Genomic DNA, 27,361 nt, shown 5'->3' with positions numbered 1-27,361 from the left:
TTCCTCCAGCTACCGGAAGAAGAAACTGGGCTCGCAGCGACTTCTGGGAGACGTCGGCAGGCGGAGGTGAGGAGATTTGTCCCGGATCACCCGCCTTGTTAGCAGACAGTCTTCCTCACTCGAGCCCTCTCTTCCTCTCTCCAGCCCTCGACCCCTAGTGAAAAGGGGTTTCCATTCAGATACAGGAACGAACCAGTCCGTAACAAACTATCCTAGCCCGACTAAGTCCAAACACCGACGAACGAGTGCCATGCAGGCTGGTGTGGGAGGGGCCAGGAAGGGTTCTGGGAGCCTGGAGGACAGGTTCTTGGGCAAAGGCGTGGAAGTGGGAGATAAGTCAGTGCTTCAGTCCCACAGCCAGGTGGGCATGGCACTGACCCAGGGCTCAGGACCGAAGCAGACAGTTGTCCAGCCCCCAGCAGAGCAGAGGCCGAGATGGGGGGAGGGGGGGAAGGAAGCTCGAGGTATAGGGGCCACCGTAGAGAGGTCTACAGGGAAGGAACTTCCGCAGGTCTGGGGTTTTCCTTCTGTCTATTATTTCCCATCCCCCCCCCCCCCCAGTAATATAGTGCACATTCTTCCCCATTTGATGGTCAAATTTATCATTAAATCTGAGAGCCCAAAGTTTCGGGCCATCCCCCCAGGATGTCCCTAGGTTATTTTGAGCTTCTTGGACAGGGACTTCTGCAGTCCCAGCTCCTAGCCCGGTGCTGGGCACATAGTAGGTACTTAATAAATGTTATTGCCTGACCACAGATATAAGGCTTGATGACTGTGAATCACCAGTGATCTTCCTGTTCATTTCCCAAACTCGGAACCACAAGGCCTAGGAGAGCCACGGGGCTAACTAAACCTGCTTCTTTGCCAGATCTCCAGGGTTTCATGGTAACTGCTCCCTCTCCAAACTTCTGCTGGATCCCGGACTCTGGCGTAAATATACACATTTGGCAACTCAGGATTTAACACCAAACGTCTGCAGAATTGCAGACGGTCAGGAAATAAAACATTTATTTAGTTATGCACAGTCCTTTGAGAGGAGCCCTTTGAAAGACGTCCAAGGAAAGGTGCGGACAGATAGAAACAGAGACAGGGTCGCCAGGACATAGAGGCAGCCTGGCCTTGCTATAAGTCCTAGCAGCCCATCTTTACACCTCTTCTCTTAAAGCTGGAGCACTGACTGTCTTCCAGGCCTCCCTACAGCTTAGGAACTTCCTGACTATGCTGAGCAGGACTCAGGACTTCCTAATTCGGAATCTTTATGCCCCTTCGGGGAGGCCAAAACTGAAGCTGGAGCATGGAGGAGCCATTGCCCTGCCAGATTTCGTGCCACATTTCTTGACTTTGCGCTGTCCAACAGTCCTCTGGAGAGGTCTGCGGGTGAGAGCTGGGTGTGGGCCAGTCCTCTTGTGGGTGCTGTTGTATGGGTTGCAGAAGCTTTCCTTGCTGCGGGCCGGCTCCCCTCTTCTGCTCATAGGTCCCAGAACCCAGAGACTCCAGCCTGGGATCTCCAACCACTTGAGTGGGATAGACTTGGTGAAGACTCCTCAGATTGTGGTTTTCTCCCAAGGGTGAGGTGGGGCCTGGAGGCTCAGGGCTGCAGTGTTTTTGGAATAGAATAGTTCCATATAAGGTATAAAACTGTGTGGTGTACTGGGGTCTCAATGATTGGACAAAACTTGCATAATTCCTCGATGTCTTCATTTCAAAGGGATTGGTTAGATTTCGTGTCTAGAATGTAAGACCATATCCTCAGCTAATGAGGATAATGGTCAGTGGGGGGGAGGAGGGACTTGCGTTAGGGTTTATAAATCACTGTCCTGATTTTTATCTTCGGCTTTCCTACTCCAGGTGAACTGCTGTGGGATTGTCCAGATTCTCGAGAATCGAATAAAACTCTTTTCTGTCATCACTTTAAGAGGCCTCTGAGTAATTGATTTATGTAGGGACCTGAGCCATCCCACACAGTTTGGGGGCACGTACCGGGATCTGTGACCTTTCTGAGAGACGGCTGACAGCTCAGTCCAAGGACTTGGGCGCCCGTGGGGAGATTTCCCCATTGTCCTTGAAAGGAGCTGCCGGGCCTCCCTCTCTGCAAGGTAACGACCTGAAGCAGAGGAACTCAGTGAAGACAGAAAAGAATAGAGATAAGGACTCCAAAGACTCCGAAGCTGTGAAGTGTGTAAAAATGCCAACTGGTTGGTGTTGAAGTTTGCAGTCAGGCAACTTGTACGCGTATACGACCCAGCGGTAAGCGCGGGGGAGGTCTGGGGGTCAATTCGTTGAGTCTTAGATAGACTCGGGGAGAAGGTGACGACTCCCAACCAAATTAGTGGACTGCGGGACCCCAGGGTGAAGGGCCCCCCCAAAAACGTTTGCTGGGTGACTGTTGGTGACGGGCGACCCTCACCTGAGAGCTGGCAAGAGAAGCTAGCAAGGGAGCTAGCATAATTCGTTGAGTCTCAGACTCGGAGGTGTTGGCGACAACCCTCGACCAAAGAAGCTAGCAGGAGAGCTAGCAGGAGAGCTAGCAAGGGAGCTAGCATAATTCCTAAGAAGCTAGCAGGAGAGCCAGCGGGAGAGCTAGCAAGGGAGCTAGCACAATTCGTTGAGTCTCATACTTGGAGGTGTTGGCGACAACCCTCAACCAAAATGGGACAAAAGCAGTCCAGGAATAGAGCTTCGGAGTGGAGTCAGGAAGAAATACCGGTAAATAGTCCCTTGGGAAACCGATTACAAAATTGGCATGAATTACCAAAATTATAGAGAAAAGAATGTAGAAGAAGATGATTAAGTACTGTTGTTTCATATGGGGTGAAAAGACATTGGAGGAGGAGGAGGCACAATCTGGCCCAAATATGGTTCCTCCGAGGACTGGGTGTGACAAAAATTTAAACCTATATGTCCTATTCTATTCTGTTAAATGTTTTGTCTGTATATGTTGTGTTGGTATTTCTGTGTGAATGAAAGTCTGTGTGTCTCTGTTTTTATCTGATAAGGTTGTAAATTTAGCCAGCCAGCCAGCCAGCCAGCAGGAGCAGAAAGGCTGAGCTGAACTGTCCTTGAAATTCCTGTTACTCCCTTTCTTCAACCCCTCCAGACTAGTTTCAGAGGGGTGGAGGGACAAGGAGGGAGAGAAAAAAAAAAAAAATTCTTTTTCCCTCAGACCTAAGAGGCATGCTAGCAACCAATTAACCATTTCCTGCCTCACCCAAAAGAAGAAATTTTAGTGTAATGGGAAATAACAGAAAGTTAAGTGAATTCATTCTGGTCTATTTGGAATTGTGAATAGGTGAAATGTGTCATTCTTAATTTAATGCTTCAGATAGGTTAGAATTTATTAAAGTTTGGTGGAAGTAAGCAGAAGATTAGAAAGTAAAAAAAAAATCTCAAGTAAGCAACTTAGAGCTGAGAGTTTTGGATTTAGGTTTAATTAGGTCAATATATTTGATGCCAGACAATGTATTTAAAGTAAAAAGATAATAAGTTTAGGTTTTTCTTTTTCTTTGCAGGGTGGGAGGGCCAGAAAGGGGTGGCCTTGGGAATCCTGGTACAAATAAGAGGAGGGCAGAGACACCCAGCAGCAATTCTGCCAAAAATGTTAGCTCCATTAACAAAAGGATAGGTATTTGTTAGATGCAACATTAATCTAATAGATTGGGGTTTTAAAAAGATGTAATAGAAATTTGATAATTTGAAACTTAAAAAGAGCTGAATAGGTTAATGGCTTCTTTTAAGTTTTAAGTAAACTTAAATAAGTTTAAATTTTTAGGTAATCCATCTAAATATTGTATTAGAAATTGCATTGTTAAGCTAGTTTGTGAATTGGTTAAAAAGAGTTGTTATGAATTGTTTTTTTTTGTAAGAGTTTTCTTGTAGCATTCTTATTAAGAAAATGAGAATGCTTTAAAAATGTACAGGTATATATATATATATATATATATAGGTGTGATTTTCAAGCCTGTTTCATCTGAGCATGTATTATGTTAAAAGTTTATTTCTGTTGTTGAAAAGGAAATTTTAGCTAAAATTGTTTTTGCCATGAATCAAGCATTTACTCTAAAGTTATTTTTGTAAAAGAAAGTTTATGGGCAAATATGAAAAGGCTATGGGTTTAGGTCTTGTGATTTCTGTCAATTAGTTTCAAGGGGATTGTGATAAATTGTAAACTGTTCATAAGAGAAGAAATATTTGCTGTATTAAGAAATACTTTGTAAAATCTTTCGTATGGGTTTTTGAAAGGCCTATCCAATTCGTATTTGTAAGTTACAAAAGTGGGAAGAACTTAGTTTCTCTAATAGGATATGAAAATACAATTGATGTCATCTGAAATTTATTGTTCAGGTTCATAGCTAAAACAATTTGTTACCACTTATAAAAATTATGTTTGCCATTTGTAATTCTAATGCTAAAACCTAAAGCTGGTACACTGTGTGAATATGTGGGGGAAAGAAGCAGTCCTCAGGCTAGTAACAAGTGCAGCCCCAGCAGCTGAGGAGATTGTATATAGAACTTGCTTTGGTGAGAATTTGAAAATGTGCAAGAAATGATCTTCAGTGATTGGCTCTTTAGGGCAAATTTAAGATCTAAGAGGTAAATAAAATCTCTGGGGACATTCTTTCTAAATCTAATGAGAATAAATAGATATTGTATCATTGTTACACAGAACAAAATTGGGATTCAAAGTTAGCTGTAATTGTATTTTATTTACAGGGGGATTCAAGGAAAGGAATCCCTTATAAAAAGGGGGGGGGGGGGGCAGGTGGTCTGGGAGCTCCAGGAATGGTCTTGATGGGAGTGGCCAGTAAACTGGAGATTTGGACTGATAGAATTAAGAGTGGGAAGTAGAATAGACTTGGGTATAGTGATAAGAGTGGACCTTAGGAGAGCCGGTTCACGTGGAAAAACCAAGGAGTTTTCAAGGTGAGGTTTTCCAAGGCCTTTAGACAAATGGGACTAAAACTTTTTGGGGTAATGGACAAAGGTCCCAACTTGGAGTGAGATCTTTACAGGTTACAAAATGATGTAAAAGCAATTAGTATTAAAACAATTAACTGAATTAATTACTGAGACTAAATCAGAGACATCCTCAGTTTGGGGAAAGAATTTCAGTCTAATTTTCTTAGAGGCAGGTAGCCTCTGGTAATATTTGGCATTGAAAGTTAAATGATTGTTTTGATTTGAATTCATTACATGAACATAAAAATTCAAGTTAGTGTTTGAACTTATCACATGTGTAGCTCATTCTTTTAGATTGAGCAGGGTTAGAAAGGGATAAAGTAGTTTGGGAAACAGATATAAATCTATTAGAGCAATGACTTATAATTGTTATTCAATCAGGAACTAGAACATGTATAGGAAGGCATGTAGGCTACTTAAACCTGCTTCAGAGATGTTCCTTGGCCAATGTGAAATTAGTCATGTCTGAAACTGATTATTGGAGCTTGCTATTTTAAGATTTTTGTGGGACTATTAACTGACTGTTCTTCTGAGTCTAACTCCAGGTGTGGATAGCAAGAGAGGTGGTCTGAGCCACTGATCCATGATGCCAATAAGCCTGTGAGATGCTGGTATGAACTGCAAAAAGGTGATCTCATGGGAAGGTCGGGAGAGCGACTGTTCAGCCTGAGCTGAGGTAGGATTCTCCTGACTCAATTTCCCCACTGACACCTGGCAGACTTGAAGCCTGGCTGAATGCCAGTTGACAACCTACTCCTGCCTGGAACTGACATGAAGTAAGGGAGATGTTTCCCTGCAATGTCCCTACTCTTAGTGGCAAATTCCTAAAATCAGAAGTTTTGTAAGTAATAATACCAGATCTGTTGAATAATAGATTGTTGGTAGGGGAACATCTGAGGTTAAGTCTAACATTGAGCTAACAGGTTTAGGACTTTAGAACAACAACAATAAGTTAGGGTCCTCTAATTCTTAGTAATGGTGTGGAGATGATTAGGTTAAGGGCTTGTGAGGCTAGCATGCATAGTTATTATTTTGTCCTAGTTGGTTAATGCTAAATGAAAAATGGTTTGTAGACTATACTGTAAATGCTTTAAAAGAAGCATCACATGATCAGAAGTTGGAATTGTTTTATGATGTGATGTGCACTGTGTTAAAAATGATTATTTATTGTATTTATGTAAGTACTGGAGCCTGGTGTTGACTCCTTAGTGAAATCTCATCTTCCTAATGAGGGAATGAATAATGACTTTCTGTGAAATGTAGAAGCTGCATTTTAATGTGAATTTCTTGTTTTTCTTCAAAAAAAAAATGATAATTTGTCAAAGTTTCAATTTCGATTTTTGTAAGAATGATAGGATTGGTAATCTAAGATGGTATTAAGTTCAATTCTGTAGGAGAGTGGACATCTGGATTTCTACAAGAAGATAAAGAAAAGAAGATGCTGAGATGCTGTGCTGACGACTGTTTGAAGGAGCATCCAGATCAGAAAATTGCATAAGATGATATTTCTCCCCAGACTGCTGTATGAGATGGAACCTCTAAATGGACAGTTCGTTAATTTAAATCTCTGTATCTGTACTTATGACAAGGGGACTGCCCCCCTGTAATTTGCTAATGCGTCAGTCAACTTTGCTTTCTTCCCATATTCATATAAAAGGAAGATAGATGAAGGGAAGGATTCATAAGGGAAAGAATGTGAAGAGGTATTTATTGATTGGATTTAGGTATGGAAAAAGGAAAAATAAGAGGAGGGGAGGAATATGGGTAAGTTGAACCTTGAACTATCTATTCCCCCATACCAATTCAGAAAATGTTTAGCATGATTGGGAAGCCAGTAGACAAAGTTATGGAAGGTTATTGCATTTAAAATTTTAAAGTTGTTTACTTTCATTTATAATTATTGCTATTAGTTAATAACTCTCAAGCTTCATGCTTGGAGACACACTTTGTCAGTATTAAAGCTCCATTTGAAGCGTGTGTGAGAACACACAGAATTTGGAAAAGGATGGCCAACTTGCATACAGGCTGTGGCAGCCACTGCCCTCCTAGTAGAAGAAAGTAGAAAAATCACTTTTGGAGGCTGTTTGATTGTGAGTGTACCTCATCAGGTGCGATCTATCTTAAATCAGAGAGCTGGGAGATGGCTGACAGATTCAAGAATTTTAAAGTATGAGGCCATATTATTAGAAAAGGATGATTTAATACTGTCCCAAGACCATAACCTTAATCCAGCTAGTTTTCTGTCAGCCTCACCCGAGGAGCCTGTAAATTTGGAACACTGCTGTTTGGATATAACTGATTATCAGACAAAAGTGCGGGAGGATTTACAAGAATCCCCTTTGTTTGAGGGAGTGAATTGGTTTATAGATGGGTCCTCCCGGGTGATAGAAGGAAAGAGACAGAATGGGTAGAAGCCTTTCCCTTATCACGAGCTACTGCCTCCTCAGTTAGTAAGATATTATTGGAACAGATAATTCCACGGTATGGCATGGTGGAGAGGATAGATTCGGACCAAGGCACTCACTTTACTGCCAAGGTTTTGCAGTCATTAATAAAAGCACTGGAGATTACTTGGGAGTTTCACACTCCCTGGCATCCTCCTTCCTCAGGCAAAGTAGAAAGAATGAATCAGGAAATTAAGAAACAACTAACTAGACTAGCCTTAGAAACACAATTACCATGAACTAAATGCTTACCATTAGCTCTCTTAAGGATTAGAACAAAACCTCGCAGAGATGTAGGCCTATCTCCTTATGAGCTTCTATATGGGCATCCCTACCCGGGAATACAGGAAGGAAACTGGGATCCAATTGTTGATAACAAGGATAGATTTGTAAGGGAATATGTATTTGCTTTGATGAAACATTTGCATGAATTACGACTTAAGGGACTTATTGCTCAGACTCCCCCGTGAGGTTTTGTGGTGCACAAGTTTAACCCTGGCTCGTATTGATTGTGCCCAGTATGCAGATAGATGGGATCAGAACAGTATTACCTGTTCAGATGGTAGTGTGATTCCCTGTACCCATTCATTTTTCCCATCCTCTTCATACGAAGAGAGAACAAAAGGGGAATATCATGAAAGTTGTGGGTATAAGTTTTACAACCCCTCTGATCCCAGAAAACCATGTGAAGGGGGGTCACGACCATGACAATTTGTGGAATTGTATATATATGAATAGTACAAAGAATAACACAGAATATAAAGAATGGGTATGGAAGTGGGAGAATGGAACACGTAGGATGATGTTTGATACTTTCTGGAGTGTAATCAATAGAACTGGGGAGAATTATCAACATTGTACATGGAAGAAGAAACAACAACTATGGAAGGGTAAGTCAGAGATCATGAAAGGGGGACCATTAGGCCCGGATGATGTGACGTACTTTCCAGCTGTGGATTATAGAGTAAGACTGTTTCTAGAGGAAAATCCTGCTTTGAGAGGGCATTATTGGATATGTGGACAGACAGCCTATACTCACCTTCCGCTAAACTGGAGAGGTGTTTGTTACATTGGATTGGTGAGACCTAAATTCTTTTTCTTGCCTGAATCAGGGAAACAGCATCTAGGGGTCCCTCTACATGATGATCTAGCAAAAAGAAAGAGGAACATCGACACCTCCCTCACTCAGACTGGAAATGCAAATGGGTGGGGTGATACTTGGCCTCCTGAGAGGATAATCAGAGAGTATGGGCCTGCAACTTGGGCTCAAGATGGGAGCTGGGGTTATAAAACCCCTATATATCCATTAAACAGACTAATCAGACTTCAAGCAGTAGTTGAAATTATAACCAATCAAACAGCAAAGGCTTTGGACTTACTGGCTGATCAAGCCACACAAACTAGGGAAGCAGTACTGCAACATAGATTAATCTTAGATTATTTACTTGCAGAAGAAGGAGGAATTTGTGGGAAGCTCAATTTATCTACATGTTGCTTAAAAATTGATGATAATGGAAGGATAGTGAAAGAGATCACCAAGAATATCAGGAAGGTTGCTCATGTTCCCATACAAACTTGGGGCTCCCCTTTCAATACATCCTGGTGGTCCTGGTTTGAGGGGAGCTGGTGGAAGAGGTTACTGTGGTTTGGCCTTATAGCAATTAGTGGTATTGTATTACTTCCTATTTGTCTACCTTGTTTGATTTCACCAATTACTAAAATAGTTAGAAATTCTTTACTAAAACTTGTTAGAGTAGAAGAAAGGACTGAAGGAGCCATTCGACTGATGATATTAAAAAGGAAGGTTGGGCACCTGTGGAGACAAGAGACATGAATGATCCTGATTGGGATGAGGAGATTAATAGACAGTGTGAGATTATGTTACAGAACTTTGGTTAAAACATCCGTGAGAAGTCTTCAGGCTGATAAAATAAGAGGAGGGATTGAGTGGGATAGACTTGGTGAAGACTCCTCAGATTGTGGTTTTCTCCCAAGGGTGAGGTGGGGCCTGGAGGCTCAGGGCTGCAGTGTTTTTGGAATAGAATAGTTCCATATAAGGTATAAAACTGTGTGGTGTACTGGGGTCTCAATGATTGGACAAAACTTGCATAATTCCTCGATGTCTTCATTTCAAAGGGATTGGTTAGATTTCGTGTCTAGAATGTAAGACCATATCCTCAGCTAATGAGGATAATGGTCAGTGGGGGGGAGGAGGGACTTGCGTTAGGGTTTATAAATCACTGTCCTGATTTTTATCTTCGGCTTTCCTACTCCAGGTGAACTGCTGTGGGATTGTCCAGATTCTCGAGAATCGAATAAAACTCTTTTCTGTCATCACTTTAAGAGGCCTCTGAGTAATTGATTTATGTAGGGACCTGAGCCATCCCACACACACTGAAGCTGAGATCGGCTACTTTCTCAGGAAAGGCAGAAGAGAGCAGAAAAAGGGCATTGGCAGAGCGAGACCTGGGCTTCTTTAGTTTGGCAGGATTTGTTCCAATTTCCCAACCCCAGCCTGTCTTCCCTTGGCCCGGGGAGGAAAGAGGCCGGGTTCCAGTTCACCTCCTCAGCAGAGACACAGGACCACCGGGAGAGCAAATGACATTCTCTTGGGGAGGGGAGAATCTTCAGTCTGGGGCACAGCCAGCCCCCTCCTTCCCTCCCCCACTCACCTCTGACCTATACCTGTACTCCTCTCCTTCTGTGGCTCTCATTTCTGCCCCTCCTCCAGCCCTGGGACCCCAGCCTCCCCCTCCCCCACTACTCCCCTCCTTTTCCTCCACTGTCCCTTCTGCTCCCCCTCCCAAGACGCTGCGTTCTCGGATCTCTCTGTGGCTCCAGCCGGTCTTACAGGAGCTCAGGTAAGCAAAGTCTTTTCACTTTTACGCACACACGCACGCTGTGGTTCCTTTGTTTTCCAGTCTTGTCAGACTCTCAGGGACCATAAAGAGTCCGACACAATTGAAAAACAGAATGTTAAAGATACTGGACTGGACTGTTATCTCCTCCAGCTCATTTTACAGATGGAGAAACTGAGGCAAACAGGGTGAAGTGACTTGCCTAGGGTCACCCAGTGTCGATGCCGGATTTGAACCCAAGGACCACGGGTCTCCCTCACTCTATATACACACAGGATACAGGCGCCATATATGCCTGTCAGTCAATCAATAAGCATTCATTAAGCGCTGCGCAGGGTACTGGAAATACACAAAGAGGCCGGGCACGTCCCTGGCCTCAGGGAGTTACAATGTAGCGACACCAGTCCGTCTGGAAGGATCCCCTGGGGGAGGGGGGACTCCCACGTGGCCAGGAGGAGGGAGGAGCTTGGTGGGCGGGGGAGGGGTAAGGGCACGCCCAAGATCTTCTTTTATGGGCGGTGGGGGCGGCCCTGGGGCTGCATCTGCTCTGCTCTTTCTTCCCCCCGCCCCCTCCCCCCCACCTGCTCAGTCCTTGGCCCCAACCTGGGCCAGGCTCCCGCTGGCTCAGGCCTGGGGTGCAGATGGCCCAGAGGTGCCCTTTTCTCCGCCTGCATTAATTTAGCTCCTCCCAGGACTAAGCCCACCTGGAGTAGCCCACCAGTCCGTACCAAATACGCGCACAAAGCGATTTCTGGTGGGACAATCAGGGGGATCCCGGCCAAGCCCTTGAATGGGGGGAGGGGACTTGAATCAAGGCTGGAAGGAAGATGAAGAGGGGGGGCATGGTGGGCATCTGGGAAAGCCTGTGCAAAAGGCCTGCGGCTGGAGATGGCCTATTCTGTCAAGGAGATTGACAGCAGCACATAAAGAGGCTGTAGCCACATGGGGCAGTGCTGTGTACTTTGATCTCGAAGCCTTCCTGAGAGCTTCTGCCCCTTCTGCAGCCACATCCTCAGACCCAGCCCTCAGAGATTGGCCACTTGGTAACAGCTGTGGCAGCTCAGGACCCAGAAGACAAAATGGTCCCAGGCCAGCTTGGCCTGCAGTCTCTGCTCCACTGATGGGGCAGCAGGTTGGAGAAGGGACTCAGGGGTCTAAGGATCATGCTGTTTGTAGAGGCTATGTCAACTTTACCCTAGTGTTGGTCCAATGGCTGGGAGATATAGGACAGTGCAGTGACCAGAGAATGGATATTTGACTGCAGGGGAAATCATAACAGTCCTGATAGTTTCCAGTCTGAGGAAACCAGAGGAAAGAAGAGATCAGTCCCCCTACTTCTTAAGTGCCTATTTCCTGAGATAGGATATAAGGTGAGACAGTGCCTGCCCTCGTGGGGCTTATTCTGCCAGGAGGATACAGCATGTTCATCCAGAACAATCAGGGACGAAGCTGACGTTCACACAGGGCCTTCAGTTTGGCATAGTGAAGTTTAGGATATGTAAAAAACCACTGGGGCTGGTAGGATGCTGTGGCCAGAGCATGTCTGGCTCCAGCTTCTTGCTGGGACTTGGAGATGAAGGAGGCCCTGCCCAGTCTCTAATCTGACCTTCCAGACATTGCTTTTGGAGGTCTGGAGGTCACAGATCAAGTATGGCAATGAAGCCACAGCTTGCACTCACCACAGGGCAGATGTCGGCACCTTCTTCCTGGTAATAGTTCCCAGACAGGTGTAGCCTTATCTTCCCCTCCTGCTTTCTGTCACAGTCTGCTTTGCTGTGCTGCCTTTGCATTCACATGCTGCAGAAGGTGGCTGATATTAGGGACGCTCTGGGCTCCCTACCTGCGTGCAGACCAGCCTGCATTCCAACAGTGGGCAAAATCTGCCGATCCCGATGTCTGCGAATGGGGGCACCCTGGTACAATTTGATCACACTCAGGACTCTCAGTGACTGACTTAATCAGGGAAGGGCCTCTTCCAGTGAAGGGCTCCCAGTAGTTTGGGGCGAGAGGCGTTCCAAAAAGAGGGAACAGTGTTCTGTCCCCACGAGCAGGCTCCTTGACCTCTCCCCTCACTCAAATAATGATCTAGTTGGAGAGACCTGTAGCTTTTGCCTTAAGTGGTTGTGGCAAAGACTGAGGAGAATATTCTGGAGCCCTTGCCTTGGGGGCCCTGCAGTCCTGATTGATGAGGGGGTCATGTGGGCCACTTGATCTGGGCCAGGACCAACATGCTCCTCTCTAGTCCTTGGCCAGCGGGCTGCTGTCCTGCTCCTTCCCATTTTGCATTTCTGGATCAGGCCTGGACCTGTGATTTCACTTTTTGGTGCCATTTCCCTTAAAGAAGCCCCCCTCCCCAATGCAGGCAGGCACCTTCTCAGAATCTTCTGGGTCAGAGAGAGTTGGGATGACTTCTCCTTTATCACATAGCCTTAGTGCCGTTCAAAAATAGGACTTGAATCTGGCTTCTCCTGGTCTCAAGGCCAGCTCTGGAGCTACTGCCCAAAGCTGCCTCCCAGATTCCAGGGCCATGAGCGTGGCAGGGTAGCCTTTGCTCCTGAACCCTGGAGACAGCGTGCCAGGGTCCTCCTGATGGCTGTCTGGCCACACACCCCTGCCCGTACAGTGTGTATCCTCCTTAAGAGAATTGTAAGCACCATCTTCCATCCTCAGTTTGTCTCAGGGTGGTGAGGTAGCCCAGTGGATAGAGCACAGCACCTCAGACACTTGCTATCTGTGTGACCTTCTTGCCTAATTTTCCTCGTGTATAAAATGCAGGTGATAATAACACCTGTCTCTCAGGGTTGTGGAGATGATCAAATGAAATAATGTTTATGGATAATTTTGCAAACCTTGAAATACTGTAGAAATTCTGGCTATTATTTATTTGTTATTATCATTACTATATCCTATCTCTACTACTTAATATATGTCCTTTAGTTATTTTCAGTCATGTCTGATTCTTTGGGATCCCATTTGGCAAAAATACTGAAATGATTTGCCATTTCCTTCTCCAGGGAATTAAGGTAAACAGAGGTTAAGTGATTTGCACAGGGTCACACAGGTAGTAAGTGTCTAGCCCAGATTTGAACTGGAGTCTTCCTGACTCCAGGCCTGGCCCTCTATCCACTGTACACCCAGCTGCCCACTTAACATATAGTGCTTAATAAATGATTTTTCATTCCTTTACAGTCGATATAAAAGAACTTTAGAAATCTCAAAATTCAGCATAAAGTCAACTTTGCTCTCTGGCTCAACTGTTGGGGCAGAGGATATACTGGGGGATAGAGTGTTTGTGGACTGACTCTGAGTGTCTGAGGGGACTTTGGTACTGGCTCAGTCAGCGTGGTTCTGTTACTCTGAAACTTGGGAAGAGACTGTCCAGGATTGTGTGTGTGATCCAGTGAAAATACCATGAACCATCATGGAGCAGGATGGCCATAGCATTTCTCATTGAAAATTAAATGTTAGCAGCCTATGTCTGACCTTAGTGTTGTCATGTCTCCAGGAGATGTAGCTAGTGTGATCTGTAGAATGAGCAATGGAAGGCAGGAGCTGGGGCTTCTCCCTTGGGGAAAGGAAGGGGCAGTGTGGTGGGGTGGAAAGAGCTGAGAGCTACCAGTGTGTATCCAGGAGCTAGACTCTGAGCTCTGCTGCTTAACTGTTAGCAGTGGCCGGGGGCAGGCCACTTAGTCTTTCCTTGACTCAGTTCCCTTATTCATATAATGGGAATGACAATAAATCCTGGAATTGCCACAAGGAAGGAGTTTTGTAAACTCCATGGCCCAGTTTACCTCTGAGGATCTTGTAATTGGAGACACCTCCACCCAAGCGGAGTCAGAAAGTGATGTCAGCTCCAGGCTCCAAGAGCAGTGTTTCTTCAGCTATACCTGGATGACATAAGTCAGGGTCTGTTAGAGATAGCCATATAGTAGGTGATCCAGAGATATTTTCCTAGAATGCTCCAAAGTCCACACCTGGAAGGATTGTCTCCTGCTATGCAGACCTCTCCTCCAGTGCTCCTTTGGTGTTGTAGGAATCATTGACATTCAAGGAGGTGGCCGTGGACTTCACCCCAGAGGAATGGGGATACCTGGACCCTTCTGAGAAGGAGCTGTACAGGGATGTGATGCTGGAGAGTTATGGCCACCTGGTTCATCTGGGTAAGAACAGCTCCCCTGGATGACTCACATTCTACCTGTTGGATGAACTTGGGTCCCTCCCTTAGAAAATATCCTGGGAGTTGATCTGCTATTGTTTGGAAAGCAGATCTGAAGGTCTAAGATTAGCCCCCAAATTTCAAGCGCTGATACCCCAAAATCCAAAATATTCCCACCCTCTCATACTGCAATGGGTTCAAAGCCATTTTTGGACAGATTCCTCAGGTAGATTTTTAAAAGAGAATACAGAGTATCCTTGAGGGGTCATTTATCCTGTGTACTATGGACCTGCATTAGCTTAACCACTCTTCTCTAAAATGAGGAGAGCCAAGGTTGGAAGCTGAGCTGACTCTTTTCCCCATCTCTTTGCTCTTTCTTATGAGCAGGACTTGCTGTTTCCAAGCCAGATGTGATCTGCCACTTGAAGAGAGGGGACCCTCTTTGGAAGCCAGTAATCAAGGTCCCAAGGACCAACCCAGGTGAGTGAGTGACCATCCAGCAGCCAGGAGGCCTGCTTAGCCTTTTGGGCAGATCTCAGTCAGGATGACTTAGGACCCTGGCCAAGTCACTGATTCTCAGTTTCCTTATCTGTCAAATGGTGAATAGTGACTTAATTAAAGTGCATCCATGAGGATCAAATGAGAGAATATTATGTGCTTTGAATCAGGCCCTAGAACTATGGGATGGAAAGGAAGGGTCTATATACACTGACTCTAAATATGTTTGGGGAGTGGCTCATGTTTTTGGAAAAATTTTGAGAAGAAAGGGGAATGGTGAAGAGTAAAGGAAAAGAACAAGTACATGTCACATTAACAGCTAAAGCCTTAAACAATTTATTACTCCCCAAGGCAATTGCCATCGTGCATGTAAGGGGGCATCAGCCAGGAAATACTGTTGAGGCTAGAGGCAACCACTTTGCTGATGAGGAAGCAAGGAAAGCCGGGGAAAGAGAAACTGAGCAGATGTTCCTGCCTTGCCTCCCAGTCTTCCTCCGGTACCAAAGAGAACAAACAAAAAGCCCAGGACTTAGGGGCCTGAGATAGAAAGGGAGGGCAATGGTTTCTCCCGAATGGTCGAGAGGTACTGACCAAAGCAGGTATGAGACAAGTGCCACAACAACCATATCAAGGCTGTCACTGGGATGCCCAGGACCTGTGTGATACTGTATTAACCCAGTTTGTGTCACCAGGCCTGTACACTCGGGCCAGAAAACTGGTGGAGGGTTGCCTGATTTGTCGAAGAATGAATGTGGCTGCCCAATGCCGCACCCCTATGGTGGGGAGACCTCTGGGATTTAGACCTTTTCAAAACATCCAGGTGGACTTTACTGAACTGCCACCAGTAGGCCATCTCAAATACCTGTTGGTCATAGTGGACCACTTGACATCGTGGGTAGAAGCTTTTCCCCTACCGCGAACAACTACCCCAGCGGTCAGTAAAGTATTACTGGAGCAAATAATTCCTTGGTATGGGATGGTGGAAAGAATAGACTCGGATCAAGGCACACACTTTACTGCTAAGGTTCTCCAGTCTCTAATACAAGCATTAGAAATCACCTGGGAGTTTCATACCCCCTGCCATCCCTCTTCCTCAGGCAAGGTTCAGAGAATGAATCAAGAAATTAAGAGGCAATTAACTAAATTAGCTCTTGAAACGCAGTTACCCTGGACTAGATGCTTACCATTAGCCCTTTTGAGGATAAGGACAAAACCTCGTAGGGATGTGGGCTTGTCTCCCTATGAACTCCTATATGGGCATCCTTACCCGGTGTGACAGAGGGAAAACTAGATCCAATTATGGAAAATAAGGATAGGTTTACAAGAGAATATGTGTCTGCATTAATTCAACATTTGCATGAGATTCAACTTAAAGGAGTTATTGCTCGGACTCCCCCCTAGGCTTTGCTGTGACAAACTTAAACCTGGTGGCTGGGTCCTAATTCGGACGTGGAAGGAAGAGACGTTGACCCCGAACTGGGAAGGTCCCTTTGAGGGGCTCCTGACTTTGGACACTGCAGTGAGGACTCGGGAACATGGTTGGACTCACCATACCAGAATAAAGGGACCTATGGCACCACCCTCGCCTGAGTGGACAGTGGAAAAGGAGGGAGATCTCAAATTATGCCTGAAGAAAGGAGGACCTCCCACGGGAGGGGTGCATGACCCCTGAGGACACTGCATTGCAATTGCTTGTGTTGGTTTTGTATACTACTTTCTTTCTTTCTCTTTTGCTAACCGTACTCAGGTTTTTTTTTTTACAGTAATTACACCAGCTCTCTCCCAACCCCTGGGTGTAATAATAGTTGGACACCATGAGGTTTCCCATGACACTTGGATTGAATGTCTGTCTTGTTACTCTATTACATTCAGTATGTGGGCTGCCTGTACTTAAAGGGAAGTCAGAAAATCAGTTTTTGCTAATCATGCAGAAAATAGGGAAAAGTTCTAATCTGACTGAACTGTTGGATCTGTGGAGGGCCGCAGCAGCTGAACCAATGGCCCTGGGTAGCTGTGCCATTAAGTCCAGCCTGGATCTTGGACCGGGTTCTGGTCAGATCAGGAGGAACATCAATGATCATTAACTGAACCAGTCCCAGGCAAGTACTGTTTGAATCAGACGGGAAAAGGAATGTGGCTGGGGGAAAGTAGTTGTGAATGGACATTTACCCAGAGGCCAGAGTGTCAACTTAAAAATAAGATCTCACGTATTCTTAATTGTATTAAGTATGAAGGAAGATGGGATCAGACTAGGGTCACCTGCACTAATGGCACTGCTGTGACCCGTACTCAGCAAACCCCATATCAGCATCATACAGAGAGCAGTTGTAAACTCAAAGCTGCCGCTAAAGGACCAGGACCAAACCTCATGTGTGTAGAACCAGAGATGTGGCATTGTATAGATATGAACAGTACTAGAAATAATGCAGAAATTAGGAAATTGGAGTGGAGGTGGGAAAAGAATGAGAGAAGAGTATTATTCAGTGAATTCTGGAGTGGAACTAATAAGACTGGGAAGAAATATAATTGTACTTGGAAAAGAAGCAGCAGTTATGCAGATGTAACTCAACATTCATGGTAGGAGGACCGTTAGGCCCAGAGGACTTGTTTTACTTTCCACCTGCCTATGGGTGTTTGAACAGAAAAATCCTGCCTTAAAAGGGCACTATTGGAAACTGGACGGGTAGTTGCTACACTGGATTAGTAAGACCCAAATTCTTCTTCTTACCTGAATCGGGGAAAAAAAATCTAGGAGTCCTATTACATGATGATCTAGACAAAAAGAAGCCGAGCTATGATACCTCCTTCACCCAAACTGGGGATACAAATGGTTGGGGTGATACTTGGGCTCCTGAGAGGATAATCGAAGAATATGGACCCTCAACGTGGGCCCAGGATGGGAGTTGGGGATACAGGACTCCTATATATATGTTAAATGGAATAATCAGACTCCAAGCAGTGGTAGAGATTATCACCAGCCAGACAGCAAGAGCACCGGACTTACTGGCTGACCAGGCCACCCAGACTAGAGAGGCAGTTTTACAACATAGATTGGTTTTGGACTATTTACTGGCGGAAGAAAGAGGGGTTTGTGGGAAGCTTAATCTATCAACATGTTGCATTCAAGTTGATGACAATGGGGAAGTGGTGAAAGAGATGACCAAAAAGATCAGGAAACTTGCCCATGTCCCTGTACAAACTTGGACCTCCCCTTTCAATATGTCCTGGTGGTCTTGGTTTGAGGGAAGTTGGTGGAAACAATTACTCTGGTTTGGTCTTTTAGCAATTAGTGGTATTATACTACTTCCTATCTGCCTGCCTTGCATGATGAAGTTCATCTCTAATATGATTCAGAATTCTTTATCCAAACTTGTCAGGCCAGAGGGAAAGGCTGAGGGATCAATTATTGTAACTAACAAGGAACTCCTGTCTCTCTTTTACAGTAGAGACAGTAAATGCTTCTGAACTGAAGAGAATGTGGTAGAAAAGAAAGATTTCCTTGATAGCTCCTAACTGTGTGAAGCAAGGACAGATGATCTCTGCCAATCCTTGGTCATTGTTGATTTCCTCCTCCGTTGCTTCTCCTGAGTCTTTTCCCCATGGTGACCCCATCTTCCCTCCAACTCCTTATGTTTATCTCCTCCTCTTCCTACAATTTTCCTAGAATATAAGGACATTTAAGAATAGCAATAGTACTCTAGCCCATAAAGTACTTTCCATCAGATGCTTATAGCAATGCTGAGAAGTGGATGCTGATATTATCCACATCTTTTTCTGTAGTTCAGTCATTTTTTAATCATGTCCAACTATTTGTGGTCCCATCTGGGAGCTAGAAAAGAAAATGGCAAAGATATAGAAGTTGTTTGCCATTTTCTATTGTAGCTCATTTTTTACAGATGATGAAACTGAGGCAAATGGGGTTAAATGACTCGCCCAGGGTCACACAGTTCATAAGTGTCCAAGGTTGGATTTGAACTCAGGAAGATGCCATCCCTAGTGCTCTGCTATCTGCCTGCTCTATCTCCATTTTACAGATTAGAAAACTTGAGTCAGACAGAATTTAAATGTCTTGCCCCAGGTCACAGAGCTAGTAAGTGAATAAGGCTAGAATTGAACCATTTGTTAAGTACTATATCTTAGACACTATGCGAAGGACCTAACAAATATCTCATTTGGTCTTCAAAACAACTCTATCAGAGAGGTGCTATTTTTCAACCCCATTAAACAATTGAGAAAACTGAGGCAGCAGTTAAGTGGCTTTGTATAGTTCACATTTATATTAAGTGTTTGGGGCTGCATTTGATCTCAAGTCTTCCAGGCTCTAAGTCCCTTTCTCTGTTCACTAGGTCATTGAGCTTACAAGGGTCTGGACCCTAATTTAGAAGACCCTCATGCAGACAATGCATGTGGAATTAGGTAATTGATGATGAGGCCCTAAGAGAGGCTGATTAGTGTCCATGTGCTCTTAGAATATCACATCTTTGGTGCAGACTAAGCAATTAGCCTTTACCAATTGCAGGGTGTACAAAAAACAGAGGTTGTGTGTGCAGTTACACTAGGCTGAATGAAGTTCTCTCTCCAGATGGGTAATAATCATGCATATTATCCATTTTTTAATATCTATAGCTAAGGGGTCAGACTGTCTCCTGACCAGCCAGCAGAATCATGGTACTTGAAAGTTCCTAATATCTTTACATTGGACCCCTATAATGCCAGAGAGCTTTCCTATTTTCATAAGTGATCCACATGCTCCTTAAATTTCCTTTCCCAGAAATGAAGGCCTTCCTCCACATATGCCCTGATGAGCAGACTTTGCATTGAAGAGCAATTTTCCCTTGATTCCTGGCAGTCTTGCCTCTTAATGCAGTCAAAGATTGAATTCATTGCTGGCTCATCCTGAGTGAGTCATCCCCTGAGACACCCCAGATATTTTACAGAATGATGCTTCCACACCATCAACCTGTACTTGTGAGACTGATAGCCTGTACCCAAGTATAAGCCTTTTCCATTTGTTCTATGAAATTTCATCTTTTCCTAAATTTCATCTTCCATTCCTAAAATGGAAATGAGGTCGCTCTGGCTTGAGTTTGTTTCTATTACTAAAAATCTTTGAGTCTCCTGTGGCAAATGTGAACACCAACTTTCCTTTGTCTCCAAGCTATTGTGAGGATGAATGTGAAAGGACTCCCTGAGCAAGTGATTCGAGTATTATTTGATGATGGTATTCATGAAGAAGACACAAGCTGGGTATAACTAAAAATATGCAAGGGCATATAGGTATTTAATTTATTTTCAGAGAAGGAAACTATCTGAAAAAAAAGAAAAACAATAACGGGTCTTTTGCAAAAAATGACTTTTTCTAGATACATTTTCTCCAGTCTTACAAGGTGTCATCTGCTAGTCTCCAGCTTGAGAAAAGCCTGGGAATGTGATGTCAGTTTGGACAGACAACAGAACAATGAGAAGGATTATTCTCGGTAAGGGCAATCTCATACAAAGGAAAACTCGCAATCAGTGGAGAAGCCATGAGTCTAATAAACATGGAAGAAGCTTGAATCTGGGCTTCATCTTTTCCCTACTGTAGGAAGAGTCACGGTAAAAAGTCTCCATAAAAGTGACAGAGAGAAGTTAAGTCTATTTTTAGACCAAAATAAATCTAATGGGAATCTACCCAAATTATTTTCTTATAATGGATGGGGAAAATTCTTCACTTCTGGATTCAACCTTATTAAATATCATGGAATGTATCCTGTAGAGAGATCAGATGAATGTCATGAATATAGGAAAGTCTTTAAGTGTAGTCCATCCACAAATTCCTGTGGAAAAATAGATCCTGGAAAGAAGGTTTTTGTTCAGACTATATAACTTATCAAGAACTTATCAGCAAATTCTTACTGGAGAGAAAGTTTATTAACATAATGAATGTAGTGAGGCTGATGGTTACTGCCTATCCCTTTCTTCTCATTACAGGATTTATACTGGGGAGAAACCTAAACATCCTGAATATGGGAAGGGCTTTAAGACAGGCACAGAGACTACAAAGAATCAGAAAATTTATACTGGAGAGAAATCCCATGGATGTGATGGAGGTGGGAACTTCTGGAAGGCAGCTCTTACTCCACAAAGAAAAGTGCTTTTGGGGGAGAAACCTTATGAATATTATGAATGTGGGAAAGCCTTCCACAGGAAGACAACCCTTAGCCAACATCAGATAATTCATACTGGAGAGAAACCTTATGAATGGGGCGAATGTGGGAAGGCCTTCCATAGAAAGCCAGCCCTTAGGCAACACCAGATACATCATACTAGAGAGAAGTCTTACGAATGTAGTGAATATGGTAAGGCCTTCCAAAGGAAAGGAGTCCTTACTCGACATGTGAAAATTCACACTGGAGAGAAACCTTATGAATGTGGTAAATGCAGGAAGACTTTCCAAAGAAAGACAACTCTTATTCTACATCAGAGAATTCATACTGGTGAAAAACCTTTTGAATGCAGTAAATGTGGCAAGACCTTTAACTATAAACAAGGTCTTACTCTACATCAGAAAATTCATACCAGAGAGAAACCCTATGACTGTCTTGAATGCGGGAAGAACTTTGTACATAAATCATATCTTACTCAACATATGAGAATTCATACTGGAGAGAAACCTCCTGAATGTCATGAATGGGGGAAGGCCTTCTGCTGGAGACAAGTGTTTAAGGAACATGTCAGAATTCACACTAGAGAAAGTTACAAATGTAATAAATATGGGAAGGCTTTCCACAAGAAGACAACTCTTAATAAACATCAGAGAATTCATACTGAATAGAAACCTTATAAATATAATTAATGAATATGGGAAGGCCCTTCACTCCAAACCAGTGCTTACTCAGCACCAGAAAATTCACACCAAAGAGAAGGGTTACAAATGTCATGAATGTGGGAAGGTCTTTTATTTTAGTAATGAACTTACTAATCATCAGAGAATTTGTACTGAAGAAAGAGCTTAGGAACGTCCTGAATGTTGGAAAGTCTGCAGCCAAAGATGATCCCTGACTGAACATCAGAGAATTCATCCCATATAGAAAGCTTAGGAATGACTTCTGGCTCATATGACTTCAAAACTGAGCACTAGACATTTTTTTCTGATCACCATGATCTCTCAAACCTCTCCAAAACTGTGTTGTGTTCGTCTTTCATTGCCAAAGAAGACCATGTTATCAGAGAAATGATGGCATGACTTGTACCTGACTTTGTTTTGAGTGAGGGAGGGTTGTGCAAGGTCACCAGCCTCACTTCTCCAGAGTCAGCAGTTTTGTGAAAGAGAGAAAGTAATTTCCTCTGTCTCTGTGGTCTAGGATGCCAAGAACTCAAACTGGGCAAACTTGTAAGAGTGTTTTGAATTTAGGAAGGCTATCTGCCAGATAGATAGAATAACTTTTATTATGCATTAGGAAACTCAAGTTGAAAAGAAAATTTACAAATGATTGACAGTTTGCCTTCTGCTAAAGCATTTCAGTTGAACTCAACAAGTCCTTTATGAGTATCTACTGTGTGTCAGCTAGGTGGCACAGTGGAGAGCATTGGGCCTTAAGTCAGGAAGACTCATCTTTCTGAGTTCAAATCTGGCTTCAGACACTTACTAGCTATGTGACTCTGGGCAAGTCAATTAACCCTGTTTGCCTCTCTTTCCTCCTCTATAAAATGAACTGGAGAAGAAAATGCCAAGGAAACCCCAAATGGGGTCATGAAGAGTTGGGCATGACTGAAACAACATTGTGTGTCAAGTACTGTGCCCAGGAATGGGGTATAAAGACAAAATTGCCCTGCCCTCAAGAATCTTACATATTCCTAAGAAAAATACCTTATTCTATGCCAACTGAAAGAGCACCATCAGTGTAAACTGGAGTCAATGTCAGAGGGCCTAGACAACTCAAAACTCCATTAAGAGCCCTAGAGAACCTGGAGGTAGAGCGAATGTGGCCCATCTGGCCCTCAGGTAGTGGAAGCTGAGGTACTCACAATTAAAATAGCAAAGTTTGTCAATGCACAATGTGTAGTTGTGGTTTTGTATGGAAGAAATACCCTAAAATTCTATTTAAATATTAGAGAGTATCATCATCGTGAGATATTGCATGAAACAACTCAGATTTTACCTAGGGACAGCTTTTCAAATATTTCCCAGAGAGATGTCCTAAATGCTTCTCAGATTTGAAGATTAGACAAGGTTAGTGGACCTGAGCTGCTTTCAGAGAATTACCTGGAGAGGTCCATTTCCAGACACATCTCCCTTTCTCCTGGTTTCTGATAATGACTAATTTGTCCGTTTCCAGTTTATTGTGATATATAATGTGAATTGCTGGTTTAAATCAGGGCTTATGAACCTGAGTTTTACAGACCCTAGGGGGTTCATGGATAAAATTCAAGGGGTCTGTGAAGTTGGATTAAAAAAAATATTAAATATTCACTAAGCTCTAGCTGAAATTTAGTGTCTCTTTCAAATATGCTTTTTAAAATAATACAATCTGCCAAAGATTGTCCAGGACACAAAAAGATGAAGAACCCCAGAGCTAAATGTCTGTTTCAGACCAAAATTGTCAGTTTTCTCAGCAACTGAACCCTAAGCTACTCCACTGTTTTCCTTCTGTTTTTATTTACTTATTTTTATTCACTTATTTATATTTTTATTACTTATTTTTATTTACTTATTAAAGCACAGACATTTTTTTTGCTTTATTTTGCATCAGCTCATATAGGTCTTTCTGAAACCATTCCCTTCATTATTTTTCATAGCACAGCAATGTTCTATCACAGTCATGTACTATAACTGGTTCGGTCATTCGACAATTGATAGGCATCCCTACGGTTTCCTATTCTTTGACATCAAAAATATAGCTTCTATATTTTTGTACATATGGGCCCTTTCTCTCTTTGATTTCTTTGGGATACAGACGTAGTAGCATGTTACTGAGTCAAAGGGTATTTGCTAGCTTTTCAGGTCTGGTTCCAAACTGCTTTCCTGAAATGGTTGGTCTAGATCACAGCTTCTGCATTAGTGTATCTATTTTCTTGTATCAGTCAATCATTAAAGCACCTAACAAAACATGCCAGACACTTTACACATTCCCTCCATCACTTTTCATTTTCCCTTTTTGTCATCTGAAGGTAGTACCTAAAAGCTGTTTCAATTTGCATTTCTCTAATTATTAGTATTTTAGCTCATTTTTAAAAACTGACTCGATTGCTTTGATTTCTTACTCTGAAAACTGCCTATTCATTTCCTTTGACTATTATTAATTAGGGAATGCCTCTTATTCTTATAAACTTGACTCTATCCCCAGATATTTTAAAAACAAGATCATTCTTATGTTTGCTGCAGATTTTTTTTCTCCGATTTTCTGGCTTTTCTTCTACTTTAGCTACATTGCTTTTGTTTACACAAAAAAAATTTAATTTTATGTAGTTACACTTAACCATTTCCACCTCCCATGAACTTCTCTATCTCATTTGGCCATGAACCCTTCCCCTATCTATAGATCTGTTGGGTAATTTCTTTCATTCTCCACCAATTTACTTATGGTATCACCTTTTATGTCTAACTCATGTACCCATTTGGAGGTTATCTTTACATATAATGTGAGATGTTGGTCTATGCCTAGTTTTTGGCACAGTTCTTTCCCATTTTCCTTGTAGACAGACAGATATCGAGTTAGATAGATAAATAGATAGATATTTTTAATTGAATAGAGTTCTTCAAACACTAGCTTATTCTTTTGTTTTTGTATACCACATACTTAACCTATTCCATTGATCAGTCTATTACTTATACAGTATCAAATTTTTTCAGTGATTATAGCTTTGTAGTATAGTTTCAGATCTGACATTGTTAGGCCCCTTTACCTTCCTTTTTTTCCTTTGGTTCCCTTCATATTCTTGCTATTTTGTTCCTTCAGAAGAATTTTGTTATCATTCTAACACTACAAAGTAATTCTTTGGTAGTTTGAATTTTGGCAATATTATCATTTTTATTATATTGGCTCAGCCCCTTCACAAACAATATTTGTGCAAGAGGGTTTTTTAATTATGTTCATAAAATTCTTGTGTGTGTCTTGGCAGGCAGACTCCCAAGTATATTATATCTATAGTAATTTCAAATTAAATTTCTCTATCTCTTCCTACTGGGGTTTTGTTTGTAATATACAGAAATTATGATGATTTGTGAGTTTATTCTATATCCTGCAACTTTGCTAAAGTAGTTCATTATTTTGATCAGATTTTTAGTTGACTAGGGTTCTTTAAATAAATCATCATATCATCTGAAAAAAAGAGATAGCTTTATTTCCTCTTTGCCTACACTTATTTACTTTCTTGTCATTTCTATGGCTACCATTTGTATTATAATATTGAAGGGTAATAGTGATAATGGATTCCTTGCTCCACCCCTTATCTTACTACTAAGGCTTCTAGCTTATTCCCATTAGAGATAATGCGTGCTTTTGGTTTTGGATAGATATGACTTATTTTTTTTAAGCTCCTTTTATTCCTATAATCTCTAGTGTTTTTAAATAGGAATGGGTGTGGCATTTTGTTAAAAGCTTTTTCTGCATCTATGGAAACAATCATGGTTTTTGTAGTTTTTTTTATCGATATGGTCAATTATGCTTATACGTATCCTAATTTTGAAACAGTCCTGCATTGCTGGTTCATAGTTTATGGTCTTTGTGATATATGGTTTTAATCATCTTGGTTTAGGCATCAATACCATATTTGTGTCACAGAAGGTATTCATTAGGTCTCTTTTGCCAATCTTTTCCCAAAGTTTTGTAATATTGGGATTGTTCTTTAAATGCTTGGTAAACTTCATATGTAAATCCATCTAGCCTTGGCTTTCTTTTTTTAGGGAAATCATCTGTGGCTTTTTCAGTATCTTTGCAAAGGTAGGGTTATTTGAGCATTCTATTTTCTCTACAATTAACCTGGGCAATTTGTATTCTTTTCAATATTGATTCATTTCGTTAAGATTTCCAGTTTTATTGGCATGCAGTTGGGTAAAATATTTCCTGATAATTTATTTTATTTCCTCTCAAATTGGTTTAAACTTGTTTTTCATTTTTAATACTGGTAATTTGGTTTTCTTGTTTTTTTTAAAATTGAATTAACCAGTTGTTTATTTGAGGGTTTTTTTTACATTATTTTTTCATCAGAAAGCTAGATCCTACTTTTCTTAGTTTCCAATTTTTTTAACTTCCAATTTTGTTAACCTCTCTTTTGATTTTTCAGAATTTATTTTGGTGTTAAATTGGGAGGTTTTAATCTGATGTTTTTCTAGATTTTTATCCTCATGCTCAATTCATTGATTTGCACACTGTCTTTCTCTTATTGATATAAAGCATTTGGAGATTTAAATTTTCCTCAAAATACTGCTCTGGCTGCATCCCATAAATTGTGGTATGGTGTTTCATTGTTTTTAATGAAATTGTTGATTGTTTATGTGAATTGGTCTTTGACCCATTCCTTTTTTAGTTTATTTAGTTACTTATCAATTTTAATGCATACTTCAAAGGACAAATTGAATATAATTTAAATTGTATTAATATCGGAAAAGATACATTTAATATTTTTGCTTTTCTGCTTTTTTGCATGTGAATTTGTATGGCTTAAAACAGGGGTGAGGAACCTGCAATGTTGAGGCCACATGTAGCCTTCCACATGTGGGTCCTTGGCTACAACCTGAGTTCAAATTTTACAGAACAAATCCTTTTATCAAAGGAATTTGTTCTGTGAAGTTTAGATTCAATTAAAGGGCTGTACTTAAGGACCTAGAGGGCCACATGTGGCCTCAAAGCCATAGTTAACCCCCGCAACCTAAAACAAGGTCAGTTTTTGTGATGGTAACATGCTCAGTTGAGAAATATATATGCTCCTTTGTATTTCCATTTATTATTCTTCAGAGACCTATCATATCTAACTTTTATGAAATTCTATTACTCTCCTTAATTTCTCATTTATATGATTAGATTTACCTAGTTCAAGAGGACTAAATTGAGATCTCCCTACTAACAGTTTTATTTTCTATTTTGTCCTGTAACTCACCTAACTTTCCTTTTAAGAATTTGAAGGCTATGCCATTTGGTGCATATATACTCAGTACTGATGTTAATTGTCTATACCATTTAGCAAAATGTACCTTTCCTGATTATCTCTTTTAAAATTGTTTATTCATTTTGAACTTAAATACAAAAAGACAAAAAAAGAGTATTTACATGCATACAGCACAACATAAGGAGATGATTCGATAGAAAAATCATGAATTCCATTTCAGACTGTTTAAAAAAAACTGTAATAAATACTGTGCATTGTTTTTGGAGATACTCTGCTTTTCTGTGTTTCCTTCTGATGTTTTTTATTCTGTGAACTTTTTATTTTTTCTCCCTCCCTCTCCAACCTGTCCTAGAGAAGGCAGT

General features: G+C 42.0%; 1 protein-coding gene across 5 annotated transcripts; it reads left to right on the top strand.

Annotated features, from left to right (window-relative positions):
* Positions 1 to 51: 51 nt before the first annotated feature.
* Positions 52 to 27,264, top strand: LOC140503321 (uncharacterized). Of its 5 annotated transcripts, XM_072607205.1 has the most exons (5): positions 3,927 to 14,418; positions 14,802 to 14,894; positions 16,314 to 16,608; positions 20,276 to 20,389; positions 20,883 to 27,264. In XM_072607205.1, the coding sequence occupies exons 3-5, from the start codon at positions 16,574 to 16,576 to the stop codon at positions 21,724 to 21,726; spliced, it is 993 nt and encodes a 330-aa protein (XP_072463306.1). In that variant the 5' UTR covers positions 3,927 to 14,418; positions 14,802 to 14,894; positions 16,314 to 16,573; the 3' UTR covers positions 21,727 to 27,264. The 5 variants fall into 5 exon arrangements, 2 of the variants coding, with proteins under 2 accessions (XP_072463306.1, XP_072463307.1); XR_011966771.1 differs by lacking the exons at positions 20,276 to 20,389; positions 20,883 to 27,264 and adding an exon at positions 52 to 66 and having other exon boundaries at positions 869 to 14,418; positions 16,314 to 18,383; XR_011966770.1 differs by lacking the exons at positions 20,276 to 20,389; positions 20,883 to 27,264 and adding an exon at positions 52 to 66 and having other exon boundaries at positions 757 to 14,418; positions 16,314 to 18,383.
* Positions 27,265 to 27,361: the final 97 nt, after the last annotated feature.

The sequence above is a fragment of the Notamacropus eugenii genome, chromosome 5 (genome assembly GCF_028372415.1).
Source record: "Notamacropus eugenii isolate mMacEug1 chromosome 5, mMacEug1.pri_v2, whole genome shotgun sequence".
NCBI classification, from domain to species: Eukaryota; Metazoa; Chordata; class Mammalia; order Diprotodontia; family Macropodidae; genus Notamacropus; species Notamacropus eugenii.
This window is presented reverse-complemented; position numbering and strand designations above follow the sequence as displayed.